At 47.9% G+C, this 15,910-nt stretch overlaps 1 protein-coding gene across 3 annotated transcripts in view; it reads left to right on the forward strand.

Annotated features, from left to right (window-relative positions):
- The first annotated feature begins 2,699 nt into the window (after nucleotides 1–2,699).
- The window catches only part of CCDC149 (coiled-coil domain containing 149), a 101,269-nt gene continuing 88,058 nt past the window's right edge, over nucleotides 2,700–15,910 (forward strand). For all 3 annotated transcript variants that reach the window (XM_053577736.1, XM_053577737.1, XM_053577738.1), the window contains exon 1: nucleotides 2,700–2,909. In XM_053577736.1, the coding sequence (XP_053433711.1) occupies nucleotides 2,817–2,909 (93 nt within the window). In that variant the 5' untranslated portion in view covers nucleotides 2,700–2,816. The remainder of the gene's footprint in view (nucleotides 2,910–15,910) is intronic.

Consider the following 15,910-nt stretch of genomic DNA (forward strand, 5'->3'; position numbering starts at 1 on the left):
CATTATCAATCATTTTTTCCCTAGATTGGATTTCTCAATTCAGGTAGGAGAAAAGTGACTGGGAAAACAAAGTGGCCCTGAATATTGCCCCAGCTATCCAGCTCAGGGAAACACTGAGCCAAAATCTCTACTGGAGATTTACTTCGTTTCCTTCAATGAGAACTCCTACAGCCAGAATTTTGCTTGGGCAGCCAGAATTTGAACTGAAAATACAGGCCAGAGAAGTTGTATTGAAAGCTTGAGGGCTTTCCCATTTGTCTGGGGCTGTTGGGACCTGGCCAGAATCATCTTGCAAATCTATAGAGAGCCCATAATGAGAGGCCTCGGTTTCTAACAATAAGTTGAAATCATCCTTTCTTTCCCAATGTCTCCAGAGATTTTTTTTCTTGTTTTCATCACTATGTGCTGGTTCAATTTCTTAGATGAAGCTATTTTGGTCCATGTCTAAAACTCTCTCAAACTTTTAAAAGTGAAAAGCATCACTCGAAAGCATCTATGCACTTTCTTCTCACAGTATAGTTGTGTATAAATAAATCAATAAAACTGGCCCTGGGGCTATGAAATATATGGAAAAATTGGGTCTCTGGAGATGATTTTTCAGAAAGCTAAGGGGATGTGAAATAGAAGCTAACGCCAACATTTCAATACTTTGTGTCCGGGCAGCAAATTTCACATAAGGGCACCTGATCTTAAAATGGCCTTATACATACAAGACTCTCGGATGGGACATTTAATGTACTGCTTTTATCAGAGATAAGGATAGCTGGTAAGTGTTTTTATTTTTTTCCTTAAAAAAAGTTAACCACAATATAATTAGCTTTGTTTTTGTCTGCCTGGGCTGGTGTTGATGAGGTATCAAGAGGCCTTCTGGTATAGGTGCCTATAAGCTTAAACTGCATTTAATTATTATTATTACTCAATGTCAGGCTACATAAATGAAAAGAGATCAAAAATTATTGCTTGCAGCTACATTGCCGTGGTTTGTGATTTCATCACATCTCATAAGCGAAGCAGGTTGGAGCTGGCACTTGGGGCATGAAACCTCCAAGGAAAATCCAGGCAGCCAGAGATACTGTTTCAACTGAGTTAAAAGTTTCTTCACATGCTGGGAAGGGTAAACGCATGCCGCTCTTTGATTTTCCTCCCCATCTTTATTTTTAAATACTTTAATAACTGTCTGACTTACTTCAGGGAAAGAAAGCAAATAGGGGAAATGGAGTCACAGGGGGAATTGTCTTAATGGTACACAGTCTCTAACGTGACGCTTTCTTGGCTCCCAACAGTTCATTGATTGTCTGTCCTGCTGCCTGAAATATCAGTGAAGGTTCCAAAGTCGTAGTTGTACATGGTGAAAGGCTCAGATAAATGTGGTCACTAGAATGGGCTTTCCCACCTGAATGTCAGCAGAGAACAAGGTGCAGACAAGGAGGCTCAGAAGACAGATGGACCAAGTTCTGCCCAGTCTTCCGAGAGTCTATTTCAGACAGGTCAGAATGAAACCAGATGGTTTGCCAGAGGGCAATGTATTGGCAGATAGTACCTTGCTTTTTAGGCAGGAGACATCAGGATGTTAGGAACAAGTTCTCAGCACTGAGTTAATTAACTCTAGACATTCAGCTCAGGGATGACCTTCTTTCTACCTCCTTGGATGAAAAAAAGAATGAATCAGGTGGTTTGGAATGGTCAGAAGCTTTAGCTGCATTCTAGCTCCTTCTTTTTCTCATTTGCAAATTCTCCAAGATAAGGACCATGGTCTACAATGTTCTTGAACGTCCCTAGGATGAGTACAGCTGCATACAATAGCACAAAATCGATGTGCTGAGTGGTACACTGGCTTCTTCTCTTAGCCTCTGGCCTGACAAACTCTACTGTAGAAGCTTTTTCAGATGAAGACCCAACAGATTACGATGCCAGGGACTGTTGTCTTTTTAAAGGCTTCCAGAGAGAGTTCAGGCTATCCAGGACCTCCATCAATAGCATCATTATCTGTATCAGTTATCTGTTGATACATAGCAAACCGGCCCCAAACTGTCTCAGCCGACCCGCTCATCTTCACAGGCAGTGTTTCTGCAAGTAAGGAAAGCTCACCATGGGTAGGGGTCCCAGAGAGGATTTTATGTGGCATAAGAGCACAACCTTGCTCTTCAACCCTGCCTTGAATGGTCGACTCATTGGAGATTTACCGGCCCTCTGTAATTGTTCCAGTCCTTTCTCTTGGTCCAAGGTCTCAGTCGGATGCCAGCATGCCTTTCACACTTCTCTTGACTCATCCTGAGCAACATACCCAGAGCTTTTGGTCCTATTTAGAATTCAATGATGATTTGCTTTTTACCTGTGACAGCTGATAGTTTAAAAACTTGAAAGCAAACGTCAGTAGTTTTATAAACAATGCTAGGTATATATAATACTATGAGGGTCATTCATTTACGTACTCAACAAACATTCGTAGAGCACCTACTATGTGCCAGGATGGTACCAAAGGTTTATCAGCGAACAAAGGCACTCCCTCCCTGCCCTGGTGGGGCTGACACTCTAGTGGTGGGGGTCGTGACAGCCCTCCTGGGACAGCTGGGTTTGGGGATTTGCTGCTTGGGTGGAGGGGGGCGGCGGACCTGTCCCGGGGCGGCGGCCCGGGTGGTGGCCACGGCCGGCCCGGCCCCTCCTCCCCTTCCTTCCGCGGAGGCTGACGTGGAGTCAACAGCGCCGGCGGCCGCGGGAGGCGACAGCGCCGCTGCTCGGAGGCGCCGGGCCCTGTCGGGGCCGCGCGGGGCCCGGGCGGCAGCGCTGCGGGAGGAGGAGGAGGAGGAGGAACGTCCATGCCGCCGGCCCGCCCGCGCATGGAGCAGGAGGAGGAGGAGGCCATGAACGGCGACCGCACCGACAGCGACTGGCAGGGGCTGGTGAGCGAGGTGAGGCCGAGGCGCCGGCCAGGCGGGCTGGGCGGCCGGGAGGCCCAGGCCGGGCAGGGACGCGCGGGGCGCGCACACGGTGGCCGCTGCGCGCTGCCCCCCGCGCCGCCCGCCAGGTGCGCCGTGTCGCCCGCACTTCCCGGCGGACGCGGCGCCACTTTCTCCCGCGCCATCTGGTGCCAGCTTCGGGGAGGGGCTTCCCCCCACCCGGCAGGGTTTGGCCCGGGATTGGCGAGAGAAGCCCCGGGATCCGGGAGGAGAAGGAGCCGAGCCCCACCCGCCTGCCCGCTCCGCGATTGGACGGACGCCGGGGACGGAGCGCAAGGGCGGCGCCCTGGGGGACAGGCCAGCCCTGGGGCCACACCTGGACCCGGTGGAATCACCTGCGGGGGTGGTTCCGGCAGGGGAGTTCCGGGTTCGCTCACCCATACTTTTTCACTAAACGCGTGTTGACTGCGAGCCTACTACGTATAAGGTGTAGGGCCATTTGTCAAAGGTCTGGAACACAGGTGCGTGACTTGTGGGAGCAGAGAACGCCGTCCCCCACACCCCCAAACTATTTTGTCCTAAATAAACCCTCAGTCCGCTTTCAAACTCCCGCACCGTCCCACATTAGTCCAGGCTAAGAGTTTGTTGGCCTGAGAGGAGCTGGGGCTTCTCCAGGCAGAGGGGTGCTGATGTCTCCCTCTCACGGGTAAGCTGGAAGCTGCCCTGACTCGCCACCGTCTGTGCCTGCAGTTTCTTAGCCACGCCACCCCGCCGTTCTGCTCCCTCCTGAGGACAATCCTCCACCCCAAAGCCAATCTGGAACCTCTTTACTCCAGAGCACACAGTGAAGAGTGTATACTGGTTTGCTCTTCTCCTTCCCGTGTTGGGTGGGGAACTGAAGCCCTCTACTTTCGCCTTTGTTTTCTGGGTCTCCAGGTCAGTCTGATAACGTAATAATGTCCAGTGTGTGCTCCCATTTCTGAAGGGGATGGTTCAATCAGTATTGGTCTGATGCTACCTACAGTATCATGATAAGTTATAATGCAGCCTGTCTCCTCCTTAAACAAGCAGGCCTTATGTCAGGGGATAGATTCACTGGGGGGATCTTGTCTCTGGGCCCGTCAGGGATGATACTTAGTCAAGGAGGCTGGAGAAGGTTCTCCTTAGACGTCCAATAGTGGGCCCCAAAATGGCAACAGAAAATTCAGTCCTCCGACAAATGCAAATCAAATGCCTCTTAGGAGTCAGGTGCATCTTTGGGTGCTTGGGGATCAGTGGTGAACAAGACAGAGAACTTCCCTGCTCTCAAAGAACTCCTGGGAGGAAAGTCACTCTGTAAACAATAAGAACATATTAAAGGATCAAATGTGATCAAGTGCTCAATGGAATGGGATGTCCCTGATGGCTTTACCTCCACCTTGCACTGACCACATTGTATTGTAACAGTGGGTTTCCTACCTAGTCTGTGTGTTTTGTTCAGCTATTGATTTCCAGCGCACACTGAGCTCTGTACACAGCAGGTGCTCACTAAATGCTTGTTAAGTCACTGGATCCTGAAATGGGTCTTTTAGAGTTTTTCTGCCCATCTCAGTGGAGTTTCTCCAAAGCAAGCGTCCTCAAATTGCGGCCCGCGGGCCACATGAGCGGTGTGAATTGTATTTGTTCCCATTTTGTTTTTTACTTCAAAATAAGATATGTGCAGTGTGCATAGGAATTTGTTCATAGTTTTTTTGTTTGTTTGTTTGTTTGTTTTTTTGTAGAGACAGAGTTTCACTTTATGGCCCTAGGTAGAGTGCCATGGCATCACATAGCTCACAGCAACCTCCAACCCTTGGGCTTAAGCGATTCTCTTGCCTCAGCCTCCCAAGTAGCTGGGAGTACAGGTGCCCGCCACAACACCTGGCTATTTTTTTTGTTGCATTTTGCCCGGGGCCGGGTTTGAACCCACCACCCTCAGTATATGGGGCCGGCACCTTACCGACTGAGCCACAGGTGCTGCCCTGTTCATAGTTGTTTTTTTTTTAAACTATAGTCCAGCCCTCCAACAGTCTGAGGGACAGTGAATTGGCCCCCTGTTTCAAAAGTTTGAGGACACCTGCTCCAGAGTAGTGATGCTTTCTTGCGTTCCCACAAGCATTCATTAACACCTAGAATGTGTAGGGCACACAGTCAAGGGGTTTGGGCAATGTGAAAGGAATTCAACCTATTTCCCACCTTAGTAACCACTAATAGCTATTTCTTGAAGGCATCTTCCATCTTAAGCATTTTGTATGGCTTCATTCTCACATTGACATAAAGCAGGACTCGTTCTTATTTTATAGATAAGGAAATTGTGGCTAAGATGGACTAAGGAACTTGCTTTAAGCCCCACAGCTGGTGAGTGAAGAGGCAGGATTTGAACTCTGGTCTGAGTCCTTTCTTAAGTCTTGCTCATCTAAGCGTTGTTGGGGATCACTAGGCCACACTGTTTTGTTTTGCTTTGCTTTGTTTTGTTTTTGAGACAGAATCTCACTCAGTCACCCTGGGATTGAGTGCCATAGCTACTTAGCTGTCAACATTTCAACAACCTCAAATTCTTGGGCTCAAGTGATCCTCTTGTGTCAGCCTCCTGAGCAGCTGGGACTACAGGCACCACCACCCACCTGGCTAGTCTCTCTATTTTTCGTAGAGACAGGGGTCTTACTTTGCTCGGGCTGGTCTAGAACTCTTGAGCTCCGGGGATCTGCTGTCCTTGGCCTCCCAAAATGCCAGGATCGCAGGCATGTGCCACCATACCCAGCCCCATACTGTGTTTTAATCATTGGCCCATCTGTCTGTATATTCTACTAGGCAGCAGTTTCACCAAGGAGAGGGACGGTGTCTCTGAGTCCCTAGCAACTGGATCGGTAGTTCTTAAAGTATGGCCTACATATCACCTGCATCAGAGTCGCTTTGGGTGGGGGTGAAAAATGCAAGTTTCTGGGTCCCTCCTCACATTGACTGTAGTGTGCTGAAATGTGTCCCCTTCCCCACATAGATATGTCCAAGACCTAATTTCCAGCGGCTATGAATGTGACCTTATTTGGAAATAGGGTCTTTGCAGGTAGAATCAGAATCCTCGTGAATCTAGAGTGGGTGCTAAATCTAATGACTGTTGTCCGTATAAGAGAAATGAGAGAGCGGACACCCACAGACACAGGTGAAGGCCTTAGGCAGAAGGAGACAGAGGAAAAGCCTGTGAAGACGGAGGCGGGGAGAGTGACGCAGCTGCAAGCCAGGGAAGGCGCAACAGATCCTCAAAGCCTCCAAGCATAGAAACCCTACTAACACCTGGATTCTGGACTTCTGGCCTCTGTAACTTTAAGAGAATAAGTCTCTCTTGTTTTAAGCACCCACTTTGTGGAAGTTTCTTGCAGTAGCCACAGGAGATTAACGCCCCTACTGCTTGTAAGTGCCTCTGGGTGTGGCCCTCTTTGGTCTTCTCCCCACTCAAGTTTGGCTGGTGGGGGTCCCAGGGCTGTGGTCCAGGTCTGGTACCCAGCCACATGTGAGTGGAGGAAGAGTGTGGTCAGTGGCTGTGGTGTTATGAAGTGATCTGGGGACCCAGCAGAAGCAATCAGGTAAGACCTCACTCACATCGAACGCAGGCGTGTGGGCATTTGGCAGGCTTGTGTCTATTTCTGCAGAATCCCAGTTTCTGCCTCCCACCAGGGATCCTCACTCCATTGCCCTTCCTGCCCAGAGCCCTATACTCTCTTTGAATCAGTTTACTTCCTCAGCTTGCCTCTAGGAAGCAGTTTTTATTGAAAATGATGCCACAGAGATCAATTTTATTTTCATATTTTTAGTATAACAAGCTGAAATTACAGCCTTCTCCCAGGCCCTGAAGTAAACATGTCCAAGCGTGTGAAAGAAGCACGGCCGAGGTTCTGTTTTGGAAATTAAATGTCAGGGGAGGGGCACATGTTCTTATCACCACCTCAGGTGAGCTTTCAGAATTGGAGAAATCTCGGAATGCAGCCGTGCAGGCAATCAATAACGTTTTATTTCCAGGAGAGTTTGAGTAGGTGCATATCCCAGCCCTGGGGTTGACTAAGGTAAAGACCCAGCTTTGGGTCTCAGTGGTTGATTTAGACTCTAAAGATGGGAAGAAACTTAGAGGGTAGGGGTTGAGTCCTGATTTTGCCTCTTTCTTGGTGCAAATGATCACATACTCAATTCAGAGGGAATTTATTGGCTAATGTTGTGGTGTTATACCCACAGTGAGTGGAATGGACAAGCACCAGCACACTGAGTCCAAATTAAGCCCGGGGTCTCTTATTGGCCAGCAGTCAAGAGCAGGCTTATGTCTCAAAGTCTCTCAACCCCCAGAAGCAGGGGTACAACTTTTTATAAGGTTGGGTAGGGGTGGGGGAGGTCCTTAAAGCTAGGAGGGGGGAGTGGTGTCACAGGATTTTGCAGTTTTTGCTAAACTCTGTAGCTTTCAGCTGAGCTTAAAGGGGGAGTGTTGAAAGCCCTTAGCAAAATGGAGTAAGTCTGGCTCTATGGCATTACAGTGAGTTGAATTGTGACCCCCACATGATACGTTTGCTTCCTAACCCCTTCCCCCAACCACTACCACACACACCGGTGAATCCTGTGTGCCAGTAGGGTCTTTGCAGATGTGATCAAGTTACAATGAGGTCATCCTGGTGGGCTCTCATCCACTGCCTCATGTCCTTATTAGAAGTGGAAACTCCGGACACCTGGCTGTAGTCTCAGCACGCCTCCCCCATCATCTCAACTTTAAGTCCAGAGGGGAAGATGAGACCCTGGTCCAGCAGCTCCCTGTAAAATCACAGGGTGCTCCATTCTAACCTACTTCAATCCCTTACCTACCCTGCGATAGAAAGTGCTCAGGGATGTGCTGATCTGACTGTTCTGAGCCTGGAGGTATCCTGGGAGCCCTCCCCAGGCCACACAGACCATGAGGAAAATCAAGGGGGTCTCAGAAAAGGGGTGTGGTTGTTGAGGGAATCACTGCATGCCCAACTTCTCTGACCCTTTTTTCATCCTTAAATAGGATAATAAAATTACCTGTCTCATAGGTGCTGTAAATGTAAGGATCAAATGAAATAATGCTTGTTGGTGCTTACCCCTCTGTCTGGCAAGGGCACTCTAGGACAGTGAGCATGACCTCGGCACAGACTCTGGTATGCATGAAAATGCAAACTGTATTTTGCTGTAATGCCTTAATTTTGAGTTTAAGTTTTCATTGTTGGAGTGTGGAAATGTAATGTAGATTGAAGTCACTCTTCTCTCCTTCCTTGAATTTATATTGAAACTCCAGGGGGCTTGTATGGTACTAATGGCAGGGGTGGCCCCACTTTCCTTGTTCGGGCTGGAATCTGGTCATTGGTCTCTCTAAGTCACTGCTGTGTCATCCCTCGTTTCCCCATCAGGCCACCTCTGGCCCTTTGGCTGCCTGTCTGCTACTTGGGGGGTGAACAGAAAACAAATTGCTGTATTCCTCCTCACTGTGCTCTGGGCATGGGGACTTCGCTGTCTTGTCCAAGGTGGGGGCAAGGTTTATGTCTTTTTTTATTGGTTCTTCTGCCCCCGAATTACTCCAGGGCTGATATTCTGCTGCCTTTGAATCACCCCAGGGCTATGGAGAACTTTAGGAAACTGTTGTGTAATTGTTTGCACAGACACCAGGCTAGGTCCAGAGAATTAGGGATTTTTTTCTTTTTTAATTTCCTAAGAAAGAGGAGTGTGTTTCTTGGGGCAAAGTCTAAGGTACTGGAACAAATACAACTACTCCTCAAATATAGGAGTTGAAATAAGGTAGACATCTGTGTCTCTTCATGTGGTGGCAAAGAGGTGCAGGCTGGGAGGGCAGGCGTGCTTTGTGAGTTATATATGGGCTCTGGTTTCCTCCACCTGATGCCCCACCATTGGTATGGTTCTCAACTGTGTGGTTGAAGCTGAGTTACTGCCATGTTTGTGTCCCAGCCTGTGGGCAGGGGAGATGAGACAGAGGGGGATGTTCAGGGTAAGGGGCTTTTCTTTAATTAGGGAAAAGTGGAGAGCTGTCCTTGTCACTTCTGCTCACATCCCACTGGTCTGAGGATAGTCATATGGCCATACCTAGCTGCAAGGGAGGCTGGAAATGTTATCTTTAGCTGGACGTGCCCAGCTTAAATTTGAGTAGATTCCATTAAAAAATTAGAAGGGTACACGGGACATGGAAAACACAAACCACCAAGAAAAAAATGGATATGTTGATTTTATCAAAATCAAAAACTTCTTTGAAGGACACTGTTAAGGAAATGAAAAGTCATAGACTGGAAGAGAAAGTCTTCATGGAACACATATGTTGTGCCCAGAATATACAAAGAACTCTCAACAATTCAATAAGAAGAAAATAAACAATTTAATTTTTTTTTTTTTTTTTTTTTTGCAGCTTTTGGCCGGGGCTGGGTTTGAACCTGCCACCTCCAGCATATGGGGTCAGCACCCTACTCCTTTGAGCCACAGGTGCTGCCAATAATCTAATTTTTTAAATGAGTCAACACTGCCCTGAAGAAGAGATTCAGATGGCAGATAAGCATGTGAGCAGATGCTGGGCGCCATCAGTCATTAGGGAAAGGTAAAATGGGAACCACAGTGACAGAGTGTGGCACACCTGTTAAAGGAAATGCAGAGGGGGCGGCACCTGTGGCTCAAGGAATAGGGCGCCGGTCCCATATGCCGGAGGTGGCGAGTTCAAACCCAGCCCTGGCCAAAAAAAAAAAAAAGGAAATGCAGAGGAACCAGAAGCCTCATGCATTGCTGGAAGAAAACAACACAATGGGGCAGTCAGTTTTGGAAAGGTTTTCTTACTATTTTTTTTCTTAAAGTCAAACCTACACTTTACCCCAACAGCTGACCATGCTACTCGTAAGTAGGACTGAAGGGAGGTGAGGACAGCTGTCCATACCTGCCCACCTACCTGTGTATGCACGTCACACAGCATTACAGCCATTTCGTGGGATCTGGGATACGAGGAACATGGTACAGTGTAAAAACCAAGTGTTGGAATACTTGTGATGAGTGACTGTTTTGTACTAATGAGTTAATGCTCTCTGCCATGTATCTTTTTAAAAGTATCTTTATTGGCCGAGCTCGGTGGCTCACCCCTATAATCCTAGCACTCTGGGAGGGTGAGGTGGGTGAGCTGTTTGAGCTCAGGAGTTTGAGACCAGCCTGAGCAAGAACAAGACCCCTATCTCTACTAAAAATAGAAAAAACTGGTCAGGCAATGTGGCAGGTGCCTGTAATCCCAGCTACTCGGGAGACTGAGCCAGGAGGACCTCTTGAGCCCAAGAGTTTGAGGTTGCCGTGAGCTATGATGGTGCTATAGCATTCTACCGAAGGTGGCAAAGTGAGACTCTATTTAAAAAAGTAAAATCTTTAGGGCGGCACCTGTGGCTCAGTGAGTAGGATGCCAGCCCCATATACAAAGGGTGGCGGGTTCAAACCCGGCCCCGACTGAATTGCAACAAAAAAAAATAGCCGGGCGTTGTGGCGGGCGCCTGTAGTCCCAGCTACTCGGGAGGCTGAGGCAGGAGAATCGCCTAAGCCCAGGAGTTGGAGGTTGCTGTGAGCTGTGTGAGGCCATGTCACTCTACCAAGGGCGATAAAGTGAGATTCTGTCTCTACAAAAAAAAAATAAATAAATAAAAAAGTAAAATCTTTATAATCGATACACAAAAAACTGCTCATACGATAGGACCTCCATAGTTGACCACTCCTTAATTTGAGCTAATTTCTATAGACCAGACATGCTTCACGTGTACCTATGAATACAGTAGGCCTAGTTCCTTATGTTGACCAGTCTGTAACAGTCCCTGGGGTGGTCAAATTACAGAGGTTCTACTGTATTAATTGCATACAGTTTAATGAGTTTAGATGTATGCATACACATCACTGCAATCAAATTACATATGAAATTCTTTAAAAGTCAACACTAAAAGGACAGAAAACAGATCAATGGTTGTCAGAGCCTGGGGTGTAGTGAGTGAATTGGCTGCAAGGAACACAGGGAAATTTTTGAACATTGGACATATTCTGCATTTTGATCATGGTGATGGTTACTTGACTGTAAATTTGTTAAAAATCATAGAACCATACACTTAAAAAGGGTGAATTTTTTTTTTTTTCTATTTAAATAGTACCTCCACTGGAGACAGTGGTTCATGCCTATAGTCCCAGCACTTTGGGAAGCTGCAATAGGACGACCACTTGAGTTCAGGAATATGAGACCAGTCCGGGCAACATAATCAGACCCCCATCTCTGCAAAAAATAAAAAAATTAGCTGAGCATGATGACGCACACTGCGGTCCCAGCTACTTGGGAGTCTGAAGCAGGAGGATCGCTTGAGCCAGAGCTGGAGGCTGCAGTGAACTGTGATCACACCAGTGCTCTCCAGCCTGGATGACAGAGAGAGAAGCTGTCTCTAAAGAAATAAATTTTATCTCAATAAACTTAATTATTTTAAAAGCAGGGGAGCTTTACTCCTTACCTCTCCAAACCATCATTAAAACTAGGTGTGTCCCCCACCCGCAATTTGTCTCCCAGATTTTACTTTGCTCTTCTTACCCTGGGTGATTAGGCCAAGTTCAGAGACTTATAACCCAGCTCTCCTTTACAATCTGATTCTGCCCTTTCCTCCACTTGGGAGGTCATTTCTAGTTTTTTGAGCAGTCATGGTTGAGGGAGCCACTGAAGAGATGCTTGTGTTAGGAGAGATGCCCTACTATGTTAAGGACTAGGCTTCCGAAACTGAGAAGTCAATCACTTTGTCACCTGTGCTCTGCCAGCCTATCCCTTCCTTGGGACATGAAGGCTGAATGGCCTCTTGCTAAGGGAGAGGGGTACGTGTGGAGAAATGGCATGGGGGTTACAGGAAATGGAGGCAAGGTGGGCAGCTAGGCTTCAGTTAATGTTTCAAAGTAGTCATTCTTATGAACTGATATTATTAAATGAAAAACAGTGCAGGATAGTAAACAATCAACCTTAGGGACTAATACAGGCAGTGGTCTGGCTTGATGAAGTGGGAAAAGCTTCTTAGAAGAGGTAGAACTTAAACTCTGACAAATGGAGGGCAAGGGGGATGGTGACCAGAAGCAGGCCTGAGCACCGGGCTGGTGGCTGGCCTTGAGGGGATAAAGGTAGTTGCCACTGGGTTGAGGAATAGCAGAAATTGAGGTTGGACCAGATGGTGAATAACTTCAAATGCCAGGCCTCTGGGTGTGCCCTGATGCAGCTGATAATGGAGAGGCAGTGAATGCTTCTTTTAGCTGGAGTACAAATTAATAAAGATACTCTGAATATAGTTGTTTCTACTAACTCAGCAATCACTGAGCCTCTATTATCTGCAAGGTGCTACACCAGCCAGTAGCATTTAGAAACAGATTTGGTGACTGCCAGGAACCAGGGAAAGACAAAGGCTACCAGTAATCTGGCCTTTTCTGCCATCAACATTCCCAATACTCCCATTGCAGCTCAGTTGTACCACTCACCAGATGGCTTTCTACCTAACCTTGACTTGTCTCTCTCTCTCTGCTAGACCCCCCAAATCTTGAATTCCTTGAGAGTAGAGACCATGCATTATTAAATATTAATCTGTAACCTTAGTACTTAGCACCGTTCCTTGCCCATTGTAGGTGCTCAGTAAGAAGAAAATGTGAGTGCTTGGATGTAGAGTGGTGTGATAGGAGATAAGTGATTACTGGGAACAGAGAAACAGCAGAAGCTACGAGAAACATTCTAGAGGAAGACACATACAGGAATTGCTACAGCCGGATGGGGAAGATGAAAGGGATGAGTCCATGATGGCCCCTGACGCGTGGCTGCCGGGTGGTGGTGCAGCAAATGGCAGAAGGTTGGTGGGTAATCAGGTGTGGGGAGAAGAGGATGAGTTCCATTCAGAGCTCTGCATTGTTCCGAGTTTCCTGGGAGTACTTGAACTCTTGCGAAACAAGCTTAGTGCTTACTGGGAACATTTTTGATGAGCAGCTATCTTCATAGTGGCAGGCTAATTTCAGAGTAAGTTTATTAAAATTAGTGTGTGGGGGAAAGTAAGCTCAACTGCTATTTTTAACTAATGGGATTCATGTTCTCTCCTGTGCAGGGAAATTCGCATATGCGCTTCTAAAATTGACAATTTCTACTCGTATTATGTTAAAAAAATTAATTTAGTGAGCTTCACATTGAATAAAATACATTGGCTGAAGATTAGAAGAGGACTTTGGCTAGTCCCTGAATGAAAATGACCCGAGCGAATGACATTTCTTACTCACCGCCTGGTTTTCCACCAATCAGGCTATTCTGGGGCTTTGGGGCCCTCATGGCCAAGAACTTGGCTAAGTTGAGAGTCTGTGCCGCTTTCTGGCCCATTAGGCACAAGGGTGCCAGTGGTAGGAGAACCCCGATTTCTAAGGAACACAAACCTCCAGCTTATTTTTATTTTATTTTCTTCTCATTTTCATTTTACCTCTTCTGGTCCACTCTGTTTTCTTTATCTGAAAAATAAATGTTGTTTATTGCAACAAACACCTAATTTTGTTCAGGATGTCAGATCTTCTTCAAGCCAGCTTGTCCTCTGGACGTCTAGCCAATTCAACCACCTTAAAAAAAACCAACAGACATTTTTCACAAGGTTCTCTTAGGCCTTGGAACCTCCTCAGGCTGGCCGTGACCTGTCTTTCTGCCTCCTGTCTCATTGCTGGCTGCCTTCCACCTTTTCATCACACCTGACCTCCCCTGTGTGGGCCTTCCACTTCTTCCCTGACCACAGACATCTTTACCAGCCCTTCCAGGTAGGGTGGAAACCCACATCCTCGTGAAATCCTCTGTCAAGTGTGAAGAGAGCTCTTTGTGCTGTTTCCTTTTGTAGCTTGGCTTATACCCCTGATGCTTCAGCACTTGTGGGCTGAGAATGGAAGGAGCCATCTCCGGGTGCGGATGTTTACTCCTGACCAAGTTTCTGGGCTCTTTAGAAAAGGAACTCTGGCCACCATGGTGGCGAGAGTCAGGACTTCTGTAATGAGGAGAAGTCACGCTGCAGCTCAAGAACTGCAGGGCCAGAGGGCAGGGGGGGGCATTGATGTACCATCCAGAACCAACCTAGTTCTGGCCCATGAGCAGGGCCTCTACTTTAATTTCATGCCCTCATTTCTGGAAAGGGACTCACGACTGGGCCTGCCCACATACAGCTTCATTGATGGCAGGGGTAGGGGTCAGTGATGTCAGGATAGGTCCACCATTGTAGATTGGCTGATTGACCCATCTGAAGGAGGAGTGAAGGATAGTCCTCATGTGTCAGTGGGGCAGGGTGGCTAGTGCGGGAGAAGGTTGCCATTCAATATGCCAGACACACAGTGAGCATAGCCTCTGTATTGGACAGTTTCCTTCAAGGGATTTATTGTCCAGTGGGGATAAAGAATGGGGGTGAGGCCATTGCTCTGTGACCTAAATTGTGATAAGGGCTGTGCAGGTTAGGGAAGGTTAATTTGGATTGTGGGATTGAGGAAGGTTCTAAATGGAGTGTCACCTGGGCTGGGAAGGTTGGGCAGGATTTCAACAAGTACAGATGTAAAGGAAGAGAGTTCTGGGCAGAAGGGATGGAGATGGCATGTGTGAGCTGTAGTAACATACAGGCCTTGTTGGGGGAACTCCCAGATCATGTGGCTCCTGGTAGGGACACTTAATAGAGCTTTAGGTGGCAGACCTTGAGTGCCCTATTAGGGTCCAGGGTCCCCTGTGTGACCTTCATTCTGGAGGCAACTGATGGCATGATTGTATCCTTTGAGCAGAAGTTGTCTGGATGGGTTGGGAAGGTACCTGATCCACCAGGAATGTATGTGAGGAGGGCAGGGCTGAGGCTTGAAGAGAGCACCAGAGCCTATCTGGGCCTGTCCCTCTGTCTCCTTGCTCTTTTCCACTTTCAACCCACTTAAGTCTCCCTTCCACCTCTTCATTGCTCCTAAAAATGCTCTTGCCAAGGCCACCTAAGACCAGCCTCCTAAGTGCTGCTCTCGGTGGTTTTCTCCAACCTACTTGACACTGGGCGGTTCAGCCTCTGACATTCTTTCCCTGCACTGGCTTCTGCTTCCCTCCACATGGCCCTGGACATGTCCCCCGGGCACCTCCACCTTACTCCATGCCCCAAGTTGATCTCATGTTCCTTCTGGGCTCCGTCTTTCCTGTCTTCCCTTCTTCCATCCCATCTCAATTAATGGCACCACTGTGGCGTCTTCCCTGATTCTCCTTTCAACTTCCTCCCAAGTGTTCCTGGGGCCCGTATTTTCTGCTTTTGAACAAGTCCTTAAATAAGGTCACCATGTCATCATTCCCACTATCCACCGTGGCCCAGGCTTACAGCCACTCTCCTGAAAATATATGTAATACCCTCGAGGATCCTTTTTCCTCTGCAGTTATTAGAGTTGTCGTTCTGAGCATGGAAATGATCTTCCCACTTTTTTGCTCACTCTCTGATGCATCCTGGGGCCTGCAGGGTGGAAGCCAGACCTCTGAGTTGGCCACCTGGAGCCCTGGCCACCCAGACTTTCAGTAGCTCTGTATCCCTTATTGCCACTACCTGCCCTACTTCCATAGGATTCCTGGTCCAGAAGGGACCTCCTGTTCATACTCTAAAGCCCAGCTCTAATGTCACAACCTCTTCCTGTGATGCCCACTTGCCTTGGGTGGTGTGTTGCAGTTGGGAAGGTGGCAGGGGCAACATTGACAGGGTAACTGGGTCCCTGAGGGTGGGGACCCTCAGAGTGGTGGTGGGCGAGAGTGTCTGGAGCAGTGTTGGGTACAGGAAGGACTTTGAGTAACTCATGGAAAGGAATGAGGGAGGGAATGTTGCCAACCCCGCTCACCTGCTGGGATGCCTGCTTCCCCAGACCGACCAGAGTCCCAGTTCAGCTGCAGTGGTTGTCCGAGTCATCATTCACCAGTAGGTAGCTACCTGGACAAATCTCCTGACTTCTCCAATACCTCA

Source organism: Nycticebus coucang, chromosome 23 (assembly GCF_027406575.1).
Source record: "Nycticebus coucang isolate mNycCou1 chromosome 23, mNycCou1.pri, whole genome shotgun sequence".
Taxonomy (NCBI): domain Eukaryota; kingdom Metazoa; phylum Chordata; class Mammalia; order Primates; family Lorisidae; genus Nycticebus; species Nycticebus coucang.